Source organism: Coptis chinensis, chromosome 3, assembly GCF_015680905.1.
Source record: "Coptis chinensis isolate HL-2020 chromosome 3, ASM1568090v1, whole genome shotgun sequence".
Lineage (NCBI taxonomy): Eukaryota > Viridiplantae > Streptophyta > Magnoliopsida > Ranunculales > Ranunculaceae > Coptis > Coptis chinensis.
The window spans coordinates 99,132,454-99,153,497 of record NC_141458.1 but is presented as its reverse complement, the minus strand read 5'-3'; the positions used below and the strand labels follow the sequence as shown (position 1 = coordinate 99,153,497).

General features: G+C 36.4%; 3 protein-coding genes across 3 annotated transcripts; 2 read left to right on the top strand and 1 right to left on the bottom strand.

Moving 5' to 3' along the window:
• Positions 1 to 2,296: 2,296 nt before the first annotated feature.
• Positions 2,297 to 8,627, top strand: LOC147512071 (signal recognition particle subunit SRP54 2). The gene is made up of 10 exons (XM_086603653.1): positions 2,297 to 2,602; positions 2,683 to 2,782; positions 2,859 to 3,012; positions 4,782 to 4,932; positions 5,047 to 5,195; positions 6,423 to 6,523; positions 6,625 to 6,782; positions 7,661 to 7,775; positions 7,859 to 8,101; positions 8,218 to 8,627. The coding sequence occupies exons 1-10, from the start codon at positions 2,372 to 2,374 to the stop codon at positions 8,298 to 8,300; spliced, it is 1,485 nt and encodes a 494-aa protein (XP_086459779.1). The 5' UTR covers positions 2,297 to 2,371; the 3' UTR covers positions 8,301 to 8,627.
• Positions 8,628 to 11,459: 2,832 nt separating this feature from the next.
• On the bottom strand, positions 11,460 to 12,939 carry LOC147512070 (cytidine deaminase 1-like). The gene has a single exon (XM_086603652.1). It carries the CDS (start codon positions 12,545 to 12,547, stop codon positions 11,630 to 11,632), a length of 918 nt encoding a protein of 305 aa, XP_086459778.1. The 5' UTR covers positions 12,548 to 12,939; the 3' UTR covers positions 11,460 to 11,629.
• Positions 12,940 to 14,330: 1,391 nt separating this feature from the next.
• Positions 14,331 to 20,813, top strand: LOC147512069 (S-adenosyl-L-methionine-dependent methyltransferases superfamily protein). The gene is made up of 8 exons (XM_086603650.1): positions 14,331 to 14,698; positions 14,856 to 14,923; positions 15,516 to 15,663; positions 15,783 to 15,863; positions 16,299 to 16,385; positions 18,196 to 18,281; positions 19,907 to 20,027; positions 20,576 to 20,813. Exons 1-8 carry the CDS (start codon positions 14,396 to 14,398, stop codon positions 20,651 to 20,653), a joined length of 972 nt encoding a protein of 323 aa, XP_086459776.1. The 5' UTR covers positions 14,331 to 14,395; the 3' UTR covers positions 20,654 to 20,813.
• The last annotated feature ends 231 nt before the right edge of the window (positions 20,814 to 21,044 follow it).

The following is a 21,044-nucleotide window of genomic DNA, read 5'->3' as shown; positions in this document are numbered from 1 at the left end:
GGGGAGGAGGTTTGGGCTCGCGCCTCCTTTTACTGCCTTCCCCAAGCTCTCCACAGCACCACTCACGACCCCCATCCTCATCAAACCCAAACCAAATAAAACCAACCGAAAAACAACCCAACCACCGGCGCCATTAGTGCCGACAGCACCGACCAAACTTACCCCTAACACCAATCTTCAAACCAACAATAACCCACCCAAAACAAAACAACAAAATCTAAAGGGGCAGTACGATTCATGGGCTGCGCCTCCATGAACGCCTGTTCATAGCTTCGACAGTCCTATCTCTAATCCGAATTCAACAAAGTTTAATAATACAAAAGGCACGAAGTCCAATACAACATGATAATGAACAGAGTATAAAAACATTAGACAGTCGATATACATAAACTATCAATCCGGTGAAATAGCAAAATAGCTACTCAATTGCCTTTACTCACTGAATCAATTCCTCCTTCGAAGTTCGAAGTCGTCGACTCCACCCTCCAAAGAATCAAGCTTTTAGCTCTGCCTCCATTTTTATTATTTTATTATTTTTAAAAACCATATTCTCTAGAACAATGTGTTTATATATTTGGGTCCAAAATCAAAGCCCAACACCGACTCGGGCCCAAAAACCAGGCCCACGTGTCTCAAATCCGATCCAGCGAATTTTGAAAATAAATAATTAAATTAATTAATTAAATAGATAAAAACATATTTTTAAAATACGAGCGTTACAAGTATACTAATAGTTCTTATTTCTCACAACCCTCTCGCCGAAAATGTTCGTAATGGTCCAGACTTCCGTCCTCAGTTTACGAAATCAGAAAATTAGTCTAGAGGACTTAGTTATAAATATTTAGTAGTCCTAAGACTCCTCTTAAATTTGTTTAGAATTTAATACCCCAATTTGACCAGAATGTGGAACTAACCACCTGTTATCCAACTTTACCAGGAATAGACGAAAATATCCTCACTTGGAAACAAACATAACCGACTATCTACCGAGTAATATAGTGGGATACAAAATAAAAAATTAAATTTCACACAAAAAATTCACTTATAACTACCTGCCTTCACATTTAAAAATGCATATAATGAAAAGAGGGCATCTAGGGTGCATCAGAGTGTATGAGTGCGCAGGAATGAGAGCCCTTGGACAGTACTTCTTTGCTGCAATACACCAGTACTGTGCCTATATGAGTGGCCCAGATGCTATACGCTGAGTACACCCTGCGCACACTAGCTTTTCGGTAATGAAAAAACTAAAAATATTATGCCTCCAATATTTTGTGGAGGCATTTGACACTAGTCGTTAAGTCTAAACTCCAAACCACTAGACATTAAACCCAAAATCTTTATAAACTAGACCCTAAGCCTAAACCCTAAACTTTAAGACACTAAACCCTAACCCCTATAAACTAGACCCTAAGCCTAAAGCCTAAACCTTAAGACACTAAACCTTAATCCCTATATTCTAAATTTATAAACAATAAACTCTAAACCAACCCGTTTCATTTAATAGTAGTTAATCAAACCCACAAAATAAAAATCAAATCATTTTTGTATATGTATTTTAAAATCGTGGTGTGTATGCATTTAAAAATATAGGTTTATAACGTGGTGCATGCATTTTAAAATATATAAATTTATAACGTGGTGCATCATGCATTTTAAAATATATAAGTTTATAACATGGTGCATCTGCATTTTAAAATGTATAAGTTTATAACGCCCACATTCGGATGAAAACAGGTAGTAGTGTCAAATTTAACTTTTGGAGCAATACACGCATTTTTGCTAAATTCTATTCAAACCCAAAATCTACTCTTTTTTGTTCTAGTAGTTATCTTATCTAAAAGTAGTTATCTTATTCAATCTTTATTCTGGTAGTTATCTTATCTACAAGTAGTTATCTTGGAAGGGTGAAAAAGAGAATAATTTATATTAAAAAATAACAGGTGGCACCTAGTCTCGAGTCAAAAGCTTAGATTCTAAAGATTTTTTATAAAAAAACACTTATGACGAATAAAAACAATGTAGGGGTATTAAAACCCAAAAAAATTATGGATAGGGCTTTAGAGTTAGTTTTTTTTTTAAATGAGACTCTCTAGCCCAATTTCTTGTTTACGAAATGAACACGCCTACAATTCTACGAGACATCTGTCGTACACATCAGTGACAAACACAGGCCCTTATCTAAAGTTCTAAAGAGCGTGAATCCCTTTTTACCAAAGCCCAGCCCATCATCTCGTAGAATGACTAAAGTAGCCTTTCACCAAAATTCGAAATAGATATAAATTGGGATTGAGTTGATATAAATAATCCAGTCGGATTGATTGATTGATTTATCAACCCTAACCCTAGAATTGGACATTAGGAGGAAAAAATGGTGTTAGCACAATTAGGCGGGAGTATATCCCGGGCTCTACAGCAGATGAGCAATGCGACAGTTATAGATGAGAAAGTTCTGACCGAATGTCTTAATGAGATTGCACGTGCTCTTCTTCAATCTGATGTTCAATTCAAACTTGTCCGTGACTTGCAAAACAATATTAAAAAGATTGTTAATCTTGATGACCTCGCTGCTGGTCATAATAAGCGTAAAATCATCCAACAGGTAACTTAACTTTTTTTTTTTTTTTTTTTGGAGTATTCAATCATTCGTATTTATATATACAGAAATAAGTTTGTTTTCAGGCCATCTTCAGCGAACTTTGCAAAATATTGGATCCTGGGAAGCCATCTTTCACTCCGAAGAAAGGGAAAGCTAGTGTTGTCATGTTTGTTGGTTTACAAGGTATCCTACTCTTGAAATACAACTCACATTACACTGCTTTTTCATTTTGTTAATCTTTAACATCACACGCTTCCAGGTTCTGGTAAAACCACAACATGTACAAAATATGCATTTCACCATCAGAAGAAGGGCTGGAAACCTGCTTTAGTTTGTGCTGATACGTTTAGAGCTGGTGCTTTTGATCAGTTAAAGCAAAATGCAACTAAAGCTAAGATTCCATTCTACGGAAGGTATTATTTTCATACTTTTACTATGACATTATCTATTCCTATATTGCGATGATGTATGTATCTTCACATGTATGGCGAATATGGTTTTTCTATAGGTAACATGTATACTTGTTTACCTGTACTAGTGATAAATTGCCATGTACTATTGATAAATTTTCTATTTTCTTATATCATCTGTATAACTGTATTACTTCTGACCATTGACTGCCAAAACCTCAGATGTTAATAAGCTTAAAACACAACCTTTAAGCTGTCATATAACTATGTGATCATTACATGAGCTCGACAGTTATAAGTTTGTCAAAACAGAAAGCATCATGTTATGGTAATTTGTCTATGGAATTGACTGCTTGACTTGATACTCTTCTTGCTTTGAGCTAATCCTTTTTAGCTTCCTCGCCAGTGAGTTTATGGTGCACCTATGAAGTCCCGTATTGAACTATTCCAAAATTTTCATGCTTAGATATCAGGCTTGCCACGCTGTTGTACCATCACCTAAGTTACGTTAAAACAAACACGTGTGTCCATATCCGACGAAGTGTCTGACACAGCGAAGTATCAAAAACTGAGGTATATTACATACAATATCTGTCTGTGTGTCACGACACGGACACGTGGATACATATCCGACAAGGATTAGTTTTGAAATATGGCGTGTCTATGTAACATAGACCATCACAAACGTATCAATATACTATTTTGGGGATAAAACTTTATTTTTGCAGCTCTGAAATATTAAGCTAATTATAATTTTTCTCCAGAGTTTCTATCGAGTTTTATTTTCAAAAGCATTGTAAAATAAGCTTGAGTAACATATTTACGCTTATTGTAGAGCTAAGTTACATTGACATGGATACGTGCATCCATATCCCGACACGACACTTTAAAATATAAAAAATTGAGGTATATCATGTACAGTATGTGTCTGACACGGACACCTGGATACGTATGCAACATGGATTATTTTTCATAATGGCATGTCCATGTAACATAGCTCTAGGGGGTAGTTTTGAGTTGTTCACCCCCTTCAAGTGAAGCTACCCCTTCCTCTTTTTCTTCATCTTCTCTCTCCCTCTCTTGCTTTTCCTTTTTACAGAAGATGTTCTTCTTACTTGGTCTCTTATTATCTTGCACTTTAAATATGAGTTCGAAATGGCCAATTAATTGGTGATTTCTTAAGTGTACTTTCATGCTCTAGACCCAAAGTAGTCATGGAGAACAAACTAGATTTGTTGAGGTTGTGGATTTTTGACAGTCCTAACTTCTTAAAATAAGCTTCAGGTACCTCCAATTCAAAGTCTTGTATTTCTATATTTTGAAGTGGTTTAACTGTCAACTTTAGGGTCTAATTTTGATCAAGCTGTTACTGTTGTGAAGATTTTACCAGAAACATTAAAGACACATGTATTGAATATTATAGTATAAAAATTAGAAGTCTCCTACACTATCCTTCGCAATTTGATTTTTCTCAACGGCTATGCAATTCTTAGAAGTTAAATAGTCACTTATGCTTTAACCATTTTTGGACATGATGATGACAAAATTTCATCTTTTAACAATGTAAGATCAACCAACATGATTGAATTTAAACAATTAAGAAAATAATTCACTAGTGGAATATATGCAAAAGATAAGTATCTGTTGGTAACAGACGTCTGAAAGAACAAATTCATAGAGATTGTTAGAAGTTAGGAGTTTTGGAGCTTAGGCTTTTGTGTACCTCGTTTTTTGAGATGTTATTGATGTAGTTATATGGCTTTCATTCGCAGCTATATGGAGTCGGACCCTGTGAAGATTGCAGTGGAAGGTGTTGAAAGGTTTAGACAGGAAAATTGTGATCTGATTATTGTAGACACAAGTGGGCGTCATAAACAAGAAGCTGCTCTGTTCGAAGAGATGCGTCAAGTTTCTGAAGCCACGGTATTTTTTCCGTGACACTAGGTCTTTTGTTTATCAATGCTTGTAGACCTGAATTTTATTGGTCTACTAAAACTTGTGCGTAAATGCTAATTCTCTTTCACCCGATTGCCACAGAAACCAGATCTTGTTATATTTGTTATGGACAGCAGTATAGGTCAAGCTGCATTTGATCAAGCTCAAGCATTTAAAAAAAGTGTTTCAGTTGGTGCTGTGATTATTACCAAAATGGATGGGCATGCGAAGGGAGGTGGCGCACTCAGTGCGTAAGTGATGGCATTTTTCTTATTGTTACTGTCTTATTTGATACTAATATGTCTGTTTAGTTGTAAAAAAAAAATACACTGCCAACCTAAGGTTCAGCATGATCATTAATGATGTCCATCATGATTCTTGGGATGTGTTAGCCTTCTTTAAGGGTTTCTGCTGCATTGCTTATTTCAGTTACCTTGTAGGTGGTTACTTCCACACTCAAAGTATCTTGTTATATTATAATCTTTCATTATATGCATATACACTTGGCTAGATATGTCGACAGAATCTAGTTGTTACTATATCTTGCGGTACAGGTACATGTTGTCAAGTCTCAGCAAAGCTGCAGCTAGTGCCACATAATTTTGATTTTCTGAGAATAAGAGTATTGTACGACTCTGCTACATAGTTGGAGCCTCTGATATTAAGTTTACACTTTACATCTTGGCTTTTTTTTATAATACTAATTGAGCCAATAAACTGTTAAATACTACGCAAATCAGTGACGATGGAGATCTGAGTAAAGAGTAAATTGCTTCATACTTCCTACTCATGATATGGTACTGTCTGTTAGCCTGTCATCTTAACTGATCAGAATTATTTGACTGACCTTCTCTTATATTAACTCTGAATTTGTTAATCCGCATAGAAATGCCGCTGCTGTACTTTGTCTCTCTTAGTGAAGAGTGGGCTCGCTTGTGGTGCTCTGCATCCAGTTGTTATGTTGGTGGTATCTTAAGTCATATGCATCCAGTGTTTTTTAAAAAAAACCCAGTGAAGCTTTTACGCCTTGAGGCTCCCCTTAGAGTCTCACGCCAAAAAGTGCACTGAGGCTTAATTTTTAGTAGGTGCGTTTAATTTATATTATTCCAAATGACATGTATCTCATATATTAAGGTCTACGTGTGTTTTAATTCCTTTATACAGTGTTTAGTTATTTTATATTTTTCTTGATTTTCCTTTTTTTTTTCTTTCGATATTTTTCTGGATTTTCCTTTTTTTTTTTCTTTCGATATTTTTCTGGATTTTCCTAAGTGCACTAATTTGGACATTGAGGCTCATGCGTCAATCACCTTTGAAGCTTGCCTCCAATAGGCTTTGCACTTCAAGGCTCTTATGCTATTTTTTTTTTAAACACTGTATACATCTGTTCTGATCAATACCTTTCTGTACTCAAGATGTGAGCACCTTTCTGGTTGATGTTGAGATGTCTAATTCCAAATTAACTTGTATTTTTGCAGTGTTGCTGCGACGAAGAGTCCTGTCATATTCATTGGAACTGGAGAGCACATGGATGAGTTTGAAGTTTTTGATGTTAAGCCATTTGTCAGCCGACTTTTAGGTGATATATTGTAGAGATGTAGCTCTATTCCAATGTAGTTCTTTTTAAAGTTTGTCATTGCTTTTAATATGACCGTGATTCGTGATTTTCCGTTCAAGCAGGCATGGGAGATTGGTCTGGATTTATGGACAAAATTCATGAAGTTGTGCCTATGGACCAACAACCTGAGCTTATGCAGAAACTTTCTGAAGGGCATTTTACTTTGCGGATTATGTATGAACAGTTCCAGAACATACTCAAGATGGGTCCAATTGGTCAGGTCAGATATTTTCATTCAATTTAATACTTTAATAAGATTTGAGAAGACATTCAATGGAGTCATGCATTTCTTTCTGTATGTTTTTGAAATATTGTCTTTGTTTTCAAGAATATTTCAAGAAAGATTTGAAATACTTTTTAAACTGCGTTGTTAAATATAAAGTCAATACAGAACAAATAAAAGAACTGGTTACATTGGAATCAGATGTGACAGTGAGGGTAGGCATAGCTGTAAATGCTTCATGTGAAAAGAGTTTTGTTTTTGCACTTTGGACTTCAAATGATGCTTGCTTCTGGGTTTCTTCCTCAAGTTCTCTTGTTGGTGCTGACGTGCTGTATCGTGTGACTATTTAGTGAGTCAACTCACTTTGATAAAGCTTAGGATAAAGGATCATGATTCCATCTACAATTTCAAAACCAATTAGAATGTGACACGTCTCATTAGGGTAGTTTGGCAAATTTAGGTTAGGAGGGGTAGTGGTTGTCATTTATCAAGAGGTTTTGTTGACTATGGGTTATAAATGGGGGTGCAGGTCTAAAATCCCTAATGCTTTAGTAGTTAATCCAGCACCATCATTGTAGTCGTTTCAAAATTATAACGTGTTTTATTTGAGCTATATGACTTGTAATGTTAAAATAGCAAATAGTTTATCTTGGCCTTACTAGAATCTGATGTAATAGTCAAAGCCTAGGCACAGATATATTTGCTTCAGGGAAAATAATTATGTTGTCGCACTTTTTGAATTTAAATGATACTTGATTTTGCATTCTTCATGCCGTCGCCCCAATTGACCTGCACTTTTATTCTTTCATATTTTTGTCGTTTGCATGACTACTTCTGACCTTAGATTTGACCATACTGTGTTTGTTGGTTTCCAGGTCTTTTCTATGCTTCCAGGATTCAGTGCTGAGTTGATGCCACAGGGTCGTGAAAAGGAAAGTCAAGCAAAGCTAAAGCGTTATATGACTATGATGGATTCTATGACCAATGAAGGTAATGTTCGGTTCACCTGCTGCCTATCAGTGATCTATCTTTATTGTTATCATTATCATTACTAATCTTTATATATATTTCAGAATTGGACAGTACTAACATAAAGCTTATGAATGAGTCCCGGATGATGCGGATAGCACGAGGTTCAGGTCGTGCTGTCAGAGAAGTGATGGAGATGTTGGAAGAATACAAACGTCTTGCCAAGATCTGGAGTAAGATGAAGAACATCAAGATCCCAAAGAAGGGTGACATGACTTCTCTTACCAGAAATGCAAATGCCCAAAACATGGGCAAATTTCTTCCTCCACAGATGCTGAAGCAAATAGGTAACTTATTTTTTAAACTAATTCTATAGTTGGGAGTACTTGCATATGCAGTTTTCTTGTTAGCTACACTAAGGCTTTTCATATTAATTAAAGCAATAACTTGTGATAATGGATAGGTGGCATGGGTGGTCTACAGAACTTGATGAAGCAAATGGGTTCTTCCAAAGACATGATGGGAATGTTTGGTGGGGACAAATAGTGTGAAGCATTGCTGCAAAATCTAGTTCTGATTACTTTTGGAGACGAAAAAGGATAAGCTTTGTTCAGTGGAAATGACACTCGAGGATGAACTATATCATTCAAGAATGTTCCTTAAGTTTATTTTCTGGATGTTTTGTATATCATAGTCCCTCGTCAACATAATGGCAATCTTTTTTATGAATGCACTACTAGCAAAGATTGCAGTTTTCATTCATTTGCTTTGAAAAACCATTTGACCAGTTACCGGTGGTCAATAGGAATGTTTAGTGTGATCAACTGAGTTCAGATGGATATTGCTTATACAACGAACTTTGCAGAATTAAAATTTCTTTTGTACTTATAAGTAATTCCATCTCATGTGCTATAAATTATGTCATGACTAAGATGTGAGGAGTTAATTGCCCGAAAAAATATGTGGAGTAAATGCAAGTCCTAGCCAAATTTATTGGATCTGCTGCATCAGCAAATTGTTGAAGTCTTTAGCGCCATTGAACTTGGGGATCAACTTACTGGGCAAAAAACCCAAAGTTTTTTACACAGTTTTCCGTCTGTGTTATGAAATTTACTGTGAGTCACAAGTGTGTGTACTCCTGTCTACTCTCAACGCTTCTAAAAGTACCTCTTCTTGTTACAATGTAATTTTCTCTTGAGAGCATGTCAGAATTATCATTCTGCCCTTCTGTTTGATAGATTTTTGTAGGTTGTTTCCTCAGTGCCCACTCGAGCAGTCGAGCTGCAGCTAGTGAGAAAATCTTCCAATACACAACATGATACTGTGCTACATTGTTTTGTTTTAGGGTTAACATGTTAGTGTTAAGTTTTTTGGACTCCGGTTATACTTTGAGCTGCTAGTAGGGTACCTTTGCATATCCACATCAGATTAACCCTTCTTAACTCTTCCAATGCATAAGATCATCTTTGCATTGTCGGTCCCAAGCCCAGCTAAAAGAATTGCATGTCTGTTATGGAATTATGGTTCTTAACCTTTCTTTCTTTTTATCCTTTTGTATAGCTCAATATGCATAGTGCCAAACATGCAAGTGTTGTATGATGTCCGCTTGATCAGGAAAATGATGTAATATCATATCCACTCGATCATTCTGTTTTTTTCAGAAAAATCATGACCGGATAATTTGTAGTCATTTTAATGCAAATCCCAATACTGAATGGTGTTTGGTGGTGTGCTATCTAGTGCAAGTGTGCAAGTGTGCAACTATTGTAACTGTTATTACTGTTGAATTGTTGGTATATACTTTTGCTAGAATCAGCTTCTTGCTTGAGGACGAAATATTACTGCGTATGGTGTCCAATGTACTGACACATTGCAATGTTTACATTGTGATAGTTTGTACCTCGATCTGGTACTATTGATCATATATTGAGGAATGATGCATTGGATTTGAAAGTTGGAAACTGCAATAACATATCGATTCAATTGTGTGAGAAATGAAATTAGTAATATTTCCAACAGAAACTCGTGATTTTCAGGACTGGGATATAAACAGATTCATTCGTAAGTTGAAATAATGGTTTGTAGATACACTGAGAATGATCAAAATTGGATAGAATTTGTGCATCACTAACTGCTAGTTTTAGTAACTGTTTGTTTTTTATTGGTAAGCCTATTTTAAATGAGATCAGTAACTCTTTAAAGGTTTTACCGACTTTACCAGTCGGCACCTGCTTTTAGTACATGTTTCCTTGCGGAAAACTCTTAATCTCGAAAATCAAACTTCAAGGATCTAGCTTTCTTGAATTTTCACCTATTTCCTTTGTGGAGGGAATCTCCACATGCAGAAGTAGGTTTCAGATTTCCTCAACCATTTTTAACTATGCTGCAAGCTTTGAAAATACATTATCTTTGCAACGAAGAACCTAATAGAGCACATATCACCAAAGGAAGAACAAAGTGAAAATGTAATAGGAACAGCAAGCATCAACTAAACAAGATACATCATCATAAAAAAGTCTTCATACACAAATCTAAACCTGTGCAGTGCCTCAGAAAGACGGGTACACAACAGCAAAGGGTAAACAAGATAAAGTGATAAAAGAGTTCACCATTCACAATCTTAAGGTCTGTACCTCAACGAGACAGGTACAAATACACAGCAAAGTCGATTGCAATTTAAATGGAGAAGCAGCATTGGAGCATGAAACCAGGAAAGGTGTATGCTGAACGCCTTTCAACAATTGCGTGCAAATTATTACCAACTAGAGCAACACTCATCGTTAGACTCATCAGAAGCCACCCAGTCTACCCAAACAACGCACAAGGAATTTTTTCCAATGGCAGCAACATGTCCCAGAACGAGGTCATCAGGATAACCACTAGGAGAAGAAATCCCTATGTCTTGGACGGGCTTTTCAAACCACTTATCGCCAACCAAATCATAAGCAAGCACTTTGCCATAATCGAACACAAACATCACACCATCTAGAGAAGTACCTGTAGGCACTAGGCACCCAGCGAGGTCGTTTTGTCATAATAGGGGACTTCTCACCGTGCACACTAACAAGTATCATTGAATAACTATCGACCACAGCAAAAGTAATCCAACAGGTTTGCTGACTAGACGAGGTGGGTCAGGAAGAGCGGACCATAGGTTCTGTTCGGGATCAAAAACCTCACCCCAAGTATTTGGAATTTCAGAGCCGAAATAAGTTCCAAATACATAGACCTTCCCTCCTGCAGCGACTACTTGGGGCTTAAACCTCTTGGCAAGCATACGTTCTTCTTTTTGCCACGTTAAAGGATGTGACCCCTCCAACAATATAGAATTTTGGTCCCACGGCGAAAAAGGCAAAATTAAGAAGGAAATCAGAAAACCTAGTCGTGATAACTGGAGAGAGACTCTGAACGGATTTGGTGCTCTTGCCAGTGTCCACCTTGTATATAGAAAATTTACCCCTACCACTAACACGAAACAGTATGTTTTCGTTTATCATCTTCTCTGTGAACAACAACAAACTTTCTTCTAGCATTGGGTCTGCCATTTTCTTCTCCAACCATGGTAACCAGAGATTAAGGGAGACTTTGCAATGACAGATAAAAGCATCCCTATCTAAAACTCTCTTAACTTAACCAAACAAATCTACTGTTGCAATCTTGTACATAGTGGTATCATATTAACATTCATTCATGAAAGACATATGATGAATTCTATGATGCTAGTTCTTACTTATATATAATATAATGAACAGATTACAAATGAGAAAACAATTACAAGATTGCATCCATACATCAATATCAATCTTTTATCACTAATCAATTTATCTCAAATGATGTTTAACACAAAGTTTTTCCAGTTCACACAATAAGCATGCCTATTTACAATTATTTCCCCAAGATTCACAGTGAAATACACGAAAATCACATTGTGGTGAAATTGTTTTCAACAACAACATTGCTGTTCCTTCTTGCCCAACCATTGCTCCTTCCTTCTCCACCAAAACCCCAGCCACAATTTTCTCGTAACCCCCACCTCCACTCGCTATATACGCCACCAACGCCGCTTGTATTGGACCTAAACTAGGATTATAAGCAGCCGACTCCGTGTACGATCCTTTGTACACCTTCCCATCGGAATCCATAATAGCTACGCCCGACGGACATCCACTATACGGAGCGTGTGACGCATTAGCTGCCTCAAACGCTGCAATTTTCAATTTCCCAATCCCAATATCCACATTTCCATTACAATAAATACCATTTGAATACACATTGTTGCATTCAACTAGTCCATTATCATGTGGTTCCAATAACAGTGGCACATTCTTTTCAAGAAGATCATCTGGACCAAATCGATGAGGAAGAAATCCCGATATTGGTTTAAATTCTCCACCTTCTTCTTCACCATTATCAGACGACGTAATCAAGATCTTGATATCCGTTGCCCCGCGGATTTCTTGAAGAAATTGCCTGCAATGGCCGCAAGGGGCCGATGAAACCGCAAAGTAATTAATCTGCGATTCGCGATTGATTAACGCGTTAGTTATCAAGAATTGTTCTGCGTGAACAGATTGGTGTAAAGGAAGACCTGGGAATTCAAGGTTCACCCCGAAGAATATTCGACCGTTGGAACCTAATCCAACGGCTCCAACATGGTATTTGGAGATTGGAGGTCTAGCTAATTTTTTTGCAGATTTGACTAGAGATGGAAGGAGTTCAAGAATTGAAACACCTGATTTCTTGGCCATTGATTCTACCTCAGTTGCTTCGATAACAAAACGTGGACGGTCCATTTGATCAGAATTGGGTGAGATGGGGAAGTTTTGGAAATTTCCTGGAAGTGAGGAAGAGGGAGAATGAATAATGAGAGGAGGGTCGAGTAAGTTATTAAATATAAGAAAGAGGAAATAGATGGAAAACGGAATTGGGGAGAAGGACAAATTGGTGATTGAGATTTGAGAAAAGAGTTGAGTGATGGGATTAACTTTGTGCAAGTGACCAAGTAGCAACCAAATAAGTGGATCATAATTAGCGTCTACACATTCTTTTGGCACTGATTCTTTGTCAGTGAACCCCCTCAAAAAGATAAATCTAGCCTTCTAGAGCTCTGGTAGGATGTCAATTAACAGGATAAGTATGGTTTGCATGTTATATGTTTTTTATCTGTAATTCCTAGTCTCCTAAAACTCTATTGATGACCTTTGCAACAAATTAAGTTGCCATAATTTCTACTTAGGGAAGTGATTGTTGAGGGACCCTTGATGCACCATGCACGGGTGTCATTTGGTGGATTGTATGAATGATTGAGACAAAAGGTGATGGCTTTTGAAAAGGTATTACAGTTTTTAGTGGACACATTCGGTAGAGTAGATACATCAGTACATGTGGTTTCAAAAACAGAAGGTGACATGGGATTCGCACTTGGCCTACATAGAAGATAGAACGCTTATATAAAGTTCATAGTCGGTGCCAAGCTTGCAGCCTTTCTTACTCTGTCTCCTTCCCAAATTGATGAACATCGCAAGTTGAACATCTTTTCTACTTTACAGGTCCTTTTGAATCATTCTTTACTGTTATATTTTTGGTGTTCTTGATCCATGTGACTATTATTCAAAAGGAATTTACTCAAATTAGTACGTCACTAACTTTCAATCCACGTCTCAAATAGCAAAATGCATTCAACTTATGTTTTTTTATTTTTTTTTTTTGTGTCTTCTGGGCATTAATATTAGTTGGACAGGAAAGTAGTCAACGAACAAACCACATTGGATATGAGCTTTGAACCTATGATCTCAACGAATTAAATTCGAAAAGATCTTAACCGAAATTCAGTCAATACTGTGATTTGAAACGGAAGGAAACTCCTCAAGTCTGAACTCTGAAGTCTAAAAACTGTATAAAATGCTGAGAACTGTTGTCAGTACCCTCCATTCTCAACCACTCGTGGTAGACCACGTGTCCAGACTACAAACAGATTGTGCATACGACTTAAGGTCAATTCGTCCAAACGACTTAGGAAACATAATCGCTGCAAACTAGTCAACAACATCATTAATGATAAATCATTACTTCGTAACGGAAAGAGTAAAAACAATCATCAAGACAGCGCAAAAAGAGAATCTACGCCTATAAAAAGATGTCTTCTCCATTCTCAAGGGATGCTTACATTCTCTCCATCTCCAACTCAATCACTCAAGATAAATTGCATCTGACTTGATTCCAGTTCATCAGAAAATGAATTCGTAGGCAACTCAGAACACCAACCTGAATTCAGTCAAACATCTTATACAAACTCTATTTTCTGAAATTATAAAGTCGTGATTAAAATGTGCACCTACAACTATCACGATATATTGCATTCGTAATAATATAAGCTTTTGCACAAAACTTTTGTGAATGCAGACGTAGGCATCGAAGTAACGATTACAGGTCTACTAATATTTCACATATCACCAGGCTTTGCTATATGGAGCCTGGCCCATAATCTAAACAAATTGGGCCCGCCAAAATGGTTCAGTTGAGCTATCATACTTTGTGTTTTTTCGATAAAGAGTTGAGCTATCATACAAAAAAAACTCTGTGAAAGATGATTTGCCACATGGTCAAGCTTGCATCCATGCAACTCCCTCAGGTCGAGTTGCATGACAAGGAGATACTTTCGAGGTAACAGAATCAAAAGACAACGTATCCGGTATCCCACTATGGCGTATCGTCTCGGTTCATTCACATTGCCACAGACTTTCCCAATTTTGGCGGGTGTTTCCATTCCTTGTACATTGTCTATTTTCTCACTCTCAACAAAGCTACACAAGTGGAGAGCACCTCCTCGTCGCTTATTCCTAGGCATCGGCACCTCATTTTTTGCTCAGTTCATAAATATGGCAAGTGGAAGTGGAGAAAAGTCTTTCTTAGCCTCTGCAAGACAGAAAGGTGTAATAGAAGAGGTAACATTGTTTATATATATATACACTTGAGACTCAAGTGATTTTGTTGTTTGGACTTTGGGTAATCTTGAAATTTGGATTTTGGATAGTGGGTTGGGTTTAAAATATGTTACTGTGTCCAAGAAATATTTAACATGAGATTGTGTTATTACAAAAGGTGTTCAAGGATGTGGAATGGCCAGAACAATTTCCATTTAAGGAGGAGGATTTCCAGCGATTTGATGAGTACTCCCTCAACTTTGTTATGCGATTTTCTATTGCATTTTTCATTTTGTAAATCTTGCTTACATTTGGAGAAGACTCAAAATTCCAGAGTCATTGAAATCCTGATCAATATTACTTGTGTGTTTGTTGCAGACAATTAAATAATCATAATATGCGTTTGGCCTCCACGTTTTCTAGGATCACCAAATTTGTAGGAGGATAACCTAATTACTGAAAACATTAACAAGGGTCGAACAGGAAATTTCCACGTAACATATATTCTTCTGTTGAAAGTTAGAATGTTTATTTCTGTATTGTTTTAGCTGTTTTGACTTTTAGAAGCTTATTGTTGTGAGCTAATGGAAAACTTCTTTTAGGTTGTCATATACTCCATTTCTTTATACTATGGCAGTTAATATTCTCCCTGTTACATGCTTTGTCTTACAGTATCACATATCTTGTTTGTCAGTGCGTTATATGCTAATTCGTACATAAATACATTGAGGACAAATTCATATATGTCTTGGGATTCTGTTGGTACAAGGATATGTAATTTACAATATGAGAGGAAATTTGTGTACTGTAATTTAACATGTAACAGCTGATTTTATAGGTCACCTGATACGGTATTCTATGAGAGTCCACGGTTTGTGACACACATTGATGATCCAGCTATTGCTGCACTTACTAAGTACTATTCAAAGGTTTTCCCTCCAAGTAATACTCCTGGAGTGAGTCTGCTGGATTTATGTAGTAGCTGGGTAAGATGCATGTTTCTTTTTCTTTTCTTCTCCTTTTTATTTTTTATTTTTTTGGCTTGAACCTCATTTGATGTTTTTCTGTTTCCCTTTAATTTCGATGATTGTTTCTGTTCATCTAGGTCAGCCATTTTCCAAAAGGATACAAACAAGATAGGGTAGTAGGTATGGGTATGAATGAAGAAGAGCTCAAACGTAACCCGGTATGTCTTTACCTTCCAAAATATGGCATTAAAGTAAGGATATTTATTTAGAAACCTCAATGTACAGACGTATTCTTGGACATCTGCACGTTCTAACGTATACCACACATTTTGTAATGAACTTTAGATATTTGTAAGATCTTGTCAAACAAACATATTTGGATATCTTCAAATCACAATGTCAAACATTTTGTGAATCCAATAATAGCACACTGACCGTGTCATCGTTGCATACAAAATTTTAGTTTGCTGGATTTACGTGTGAGATGCTTATTGTGGAACTCCAAAGAATCATAAGCGTGTATATTCTACTGCATTATAGTATTAAACCCTGTAAATTTTGGGTTAGATTTTTTTTCCTGCTAACAATATATTGCATTGAACTAAACACTAATTTTTTAACGTTATCTTATTCTATTCTCTCTCCTTTAACAGGTTCTCACGGAGTATACTGTACAAGATCTGAATAAGAATCCAAAAATTCCATTTGATGATAATTCTTTTGATGTTATCACCAACGTGGTATGTGCATACTTTACAGTATTTTTAAATCTGGTTTGTTGATTTCTGTGCAAATACTTAGCATGTTACAGTATGGTTATCATCTTAGAATTACATTTAATAAATGCTATCTCGCCAGCATCAATGAGTTACTGATCTCATTTAAAACAGGCTTTCCAGTAAAAAAAAACGAAAATGCTATCCCCACCCCCACCCCCCAAACCTCCCCTTTTATTTATTTTCTTTTTCTTCTTTTCTTGTGGAGCAGCCCCCAAATCTGTGGGGAAGGCTTCAAAAGGGAAGATACAACTTCTTCGACTCTTTAGCTGCAGACAGTACGAAAAAATGGAGAAAATCTAGCTCTACGTGCTAGACTATTGGCTACTAAGTTAGTGTTCCTACTAATATAAGAAAAATACAGTCATCTCTAATAAAAATCTCTATCTGCCAGAGCATGAGTTAAGATTTGACAATTTGTTTAAATCGCCACCTGATTGGTCTACAACCTCCTTGCTGCCTCCAATCCTCTGTGCAAGCTGTAGCCTCAGCGCTCTTGCTTTGTCATGTCTAGCACCAATACAACTACATGCATTACTCCAGATAGCAAAGGCCAAACCTGACTCTCATGTGTCATTCATGTAGGAGGCATGCGAAGGAAAACAAACCAATTCCCCATACTGTATTCAGTTATTGTATTTCAGTTCCTACCAATGTTATGTGATGATATTTTTTTTGTTATCTGTTGTGGTTCTGATTTAAGGGTGATTTCCAGTGGAGATTCCTTCCTCATGATTATGAAACATATGCTCATACTGGGATTTCCATTATATAAAAAACTCAAATACTAAACTGGATGATGTTAAAAGTTTCGCAAGGAGTTCACTGAGATTTGGTTATGGGAAGGAGATCATTTTCTACCAAAATCAGCTCGTTTGGTTCTGAGTCATTAAAGCGTTTCCCAACTTGAGCAATTTTGAACCATGAGTTTGTAGAATAAAGTCATTGTCATTTTATAGATAGAATTGGAGGTTTGAGTTGGGCTGTAAATCTTTCAAAGATAACTCCTTACATGAAAGAACAGTCTTGAATTCAATTTTATTGAGTCAATCCATAAGTGTTTTCTCAACCATTTTGGTCATTCATACTGTTTTTTTTCTCTTCTTCTTTTTTCCCTTTCTTTTTTTTTTGGGTTGTGGGTTGTGTGTGTTGGGGAGGGAGGATTAGGGGTGTGCACCGGTCGGTTCGGGTCGGGTTTGGGTCTAAACCGACAACCAACCGACCCTATCAGTTTATACTTTTTTGGAACCAAACCGAACCGGTTGTGTTATACTAACCGAACCGAACTGAACTAATTTTCAGCCGAACTGATACCCAAACTGAACCGATTGGGTTACGGTTTAACTGATGTTAATCGATTTGAACTGACCGGTTTTTACATATTTTAAAATTAAATCAATTAAATATATATATTCTAATATATATTATATATATCGGGTCGGTTTGGGTTGGGTTTGGGACTAAACTGATGACCAAACCGACTCATAAGCATAACCGACCCGAAACCGACTAATTCGGTTCGGTTCGGTTGGTTTTGTCAGTTCAGCCTGTTTTATGCACACTCCTAGGGAGGATATAGTTACTTAGCTAAACATCTTATATGTCTCTCTAAATTTTAGTTTAGCCCCATTTTCTTGTGAAGATGAGATTTAAGTTTTGACTTTTGAACTAAACTCTCTTAGACATGAATGAAAGATCATAACCTGGTAATTTCATTTATTCGGGTGATAGTTTTATTCAAATACTATTTGTAAATGCTCACACAATGTTGCAGGTTAGTGTTGATTATTTGACCAAGCCCATTGATGTTTTCAAGGAGATGAATCGGATTCTAAAGCCAGGAGGTCTAGCTATAATGAGGTGATGATTATTCTTTTACTTTTCATGTAGGTGACACTTTCAAAGAGATTATACTGAAGGTGTTTAATTTGTTTATCTTTCTTGTTTCTTGACGTGAAGACATTTTAATGAAATAGGCGATATCAGTGTCTTATTTTCAACGAAACTAAAAATAAAAGAAATTCATTAGTGGAAAGGCGTTAGCAAACATATGACCAATCTTACACAGGAAATATGTCTGACCTTGATGGTAATAGCTTAGTATTATTTAAGCAAGGAACGGTTGAAAACGCAGTAGCAAAATATCTAAGCGAATAAGAATTGCTACCACCTGCCTGAGGCCAACTTGACAGAAAGCAGTGAGAAGGTGGGAAAAGTGTGAGACAGATGCAAAAGGCTGTTTTTTTGTCCTCCCGCATATATTTGTTTACTTTTTCGGTGGGAGGGGTAAGATGCAGAGTGTTAGAGAGGCCCTTCTCCAGGCGACCCTTGAAATGTGATGCTAAAATGCCTTTCAATTGCACATACTAGTTTGAAGTATGAACAACAATATCTTTTATATTATAGATAAAGCCTTGTTTCTGACCACCCCCTCCCCCCCACCGTTTTACACCTCTGAAGGTGGGCCAACTCCCAAGGCTTGACCAGTATGCCGTTGGATATGTTTTGAACAGCTACATATCCAGAAGTAATACGAAAGTAATATGATGAATAGTGGTGAACTGATTCTGAAAGAGGTCGTCATGCTAATAAATATCAGTCATAGCATTCTTAATTTAGTGTCACACACAGTCACAATGCACTACTGTATTACCATTGAAACAAATGTTCACGATCTATGTGCCTTCAGCATATTCTGTACCTTGGGAATTCTATTTGCCTAAAACACAAATGTCTGGGTAGTTTGTACAGTGAGTTCAGTGCCTACCAGCAGTGCCATGATCCCATGAAGTAACATGATCTAAGCAAACACCCGTAACAAAATTCCTCATCATCTTGTACTTTTCCTTAAACCTGTATTGTGCTTCCATTTAAAGCTTTTATTATTTAAATTAAAATTTTGATGTTGGTCTGAATTCAGATATACTGTCTAGAGCTTTCCTGCAATGCCAATTTTGACAAGTTTGATTTTACATATTCAAACCTACACCAGACTTAAAGTTATGGGAGGAAAAGATAAAATATTATTTTGCCACATGTGGCACACGCTTTGATAGATTATGCCTTCACATACATTTGGCCATTGTTTGTTGAATTTATCGTGATTATGCAATTTGAGAATTGAATCTCAATCCCATATAGGTGTGAGATTTGACCGCAACCACGAAATATATAGGGTTAATCAGTTGTTTATTGGTGATAAAAGTTTTTGTTCTTTCTTTATCTTTATGAGGCACTCATTGTTTTGATAAATGTGTATTGGCTTTGAAATCATGATTGATATGATCAATATCTATATGTGCTCCAGAGCCTTCAGCTTCCCAAGAACCTTGTTGAACAATTTGTACCCACTTGGGCATCGACACAAATTTCCTTCTGTTTCCTAAATAGTGTCATGATGAGTTTGTTAACATTACCCTTGCAGATTGTGTTTTCTCTTGTTGCAAGTTTTTTGCCTGACTTTCTTAGCTTTGGTTTTATTTCAGCTTCTCCAATCGTTGCTTTTGGACAAAAGCAATCTCTATATGGACATCAACTAACGATGCTGATCATGCTTTTATTGTTGGGTCCTATTTCCACTATGCTGGAGGTTTTGAACCTCCACAGGTACAAAACATTTAGGAGCTCTTTCTTTTAGAGTTTTAGTATCAATAATATATTAATATATAATACAGTCTTAGTGAGGTTGACACTGATACATTTGTTGGTGTCCAATACGGGTAGCAATTGTTACTGTGTTTGAATGGGATGATTCAAAGTCATATTAGAGATTTATTTTGTTCTCAAGATCAATTTTATCGTAGCTCTCTTTAGAGTGAATGTAAACGTTGAATATTCCTCTCATTCCCCTTCCTTTCTCTATCTTCTTCCGAATATAACTAGACGTTCTCATCTCTCCTTGCTCTCTCTTCTTTCTTCTTTAAAAAGATCTAACCTGAAGTTGCCTGGATCAAAGCAATCAAAATTGCATTGCATTACTTTTTCTTGATACCAAAAGCAGCCTTGTATTAGTCAAGGGATTTTTCCTTAAGCTTTCTTGCTGTTAGAGTTTAGCAGATAACTTATGAACGTAGTCCTTTACATTAAACTCGTCCAGATCTTGATTTGACATGTAGCGGAATTATATTTACTCATTGGCTTTAACTCACTTGCAGGCCGTGGATATATCTCCCAACCCTGGACGTTCAGATCCAATGTACATCGTGTATTCTAGAAAAGTAAACACTGCATAAGCATGTGTTTTTCGAATAGAGATAATTAGTGTATGTGAAAAGAAAAAAAGTTCTATGAATGTAGAGGGTTTTATGTAAAATGGTGTTAGGAAATGTATGTAATGATGAATTGGGCCATACAAATGTGTAATTTTTGAGTAAATGAGAATAGGTTTATACAGTTCAGGCTTTTTTTATCTGTTTCCTTGTAATCAATAAGCTTAGCGAGATTTTTTTTTTTTTTTTTTGTTAATTTTTAATAGAAAACTCTTTTGGTATACTAGAAAAGGCTGTGGATTCCTAAATGAAGGGAGCTGTTTAAGGGGGTAAACCTATTTTTACATTTTTTTTTTAGGATGATGACTAGTTTAGAGTAAACCTATTACAGTTTTCCTGAAGATGTGTAACAAAA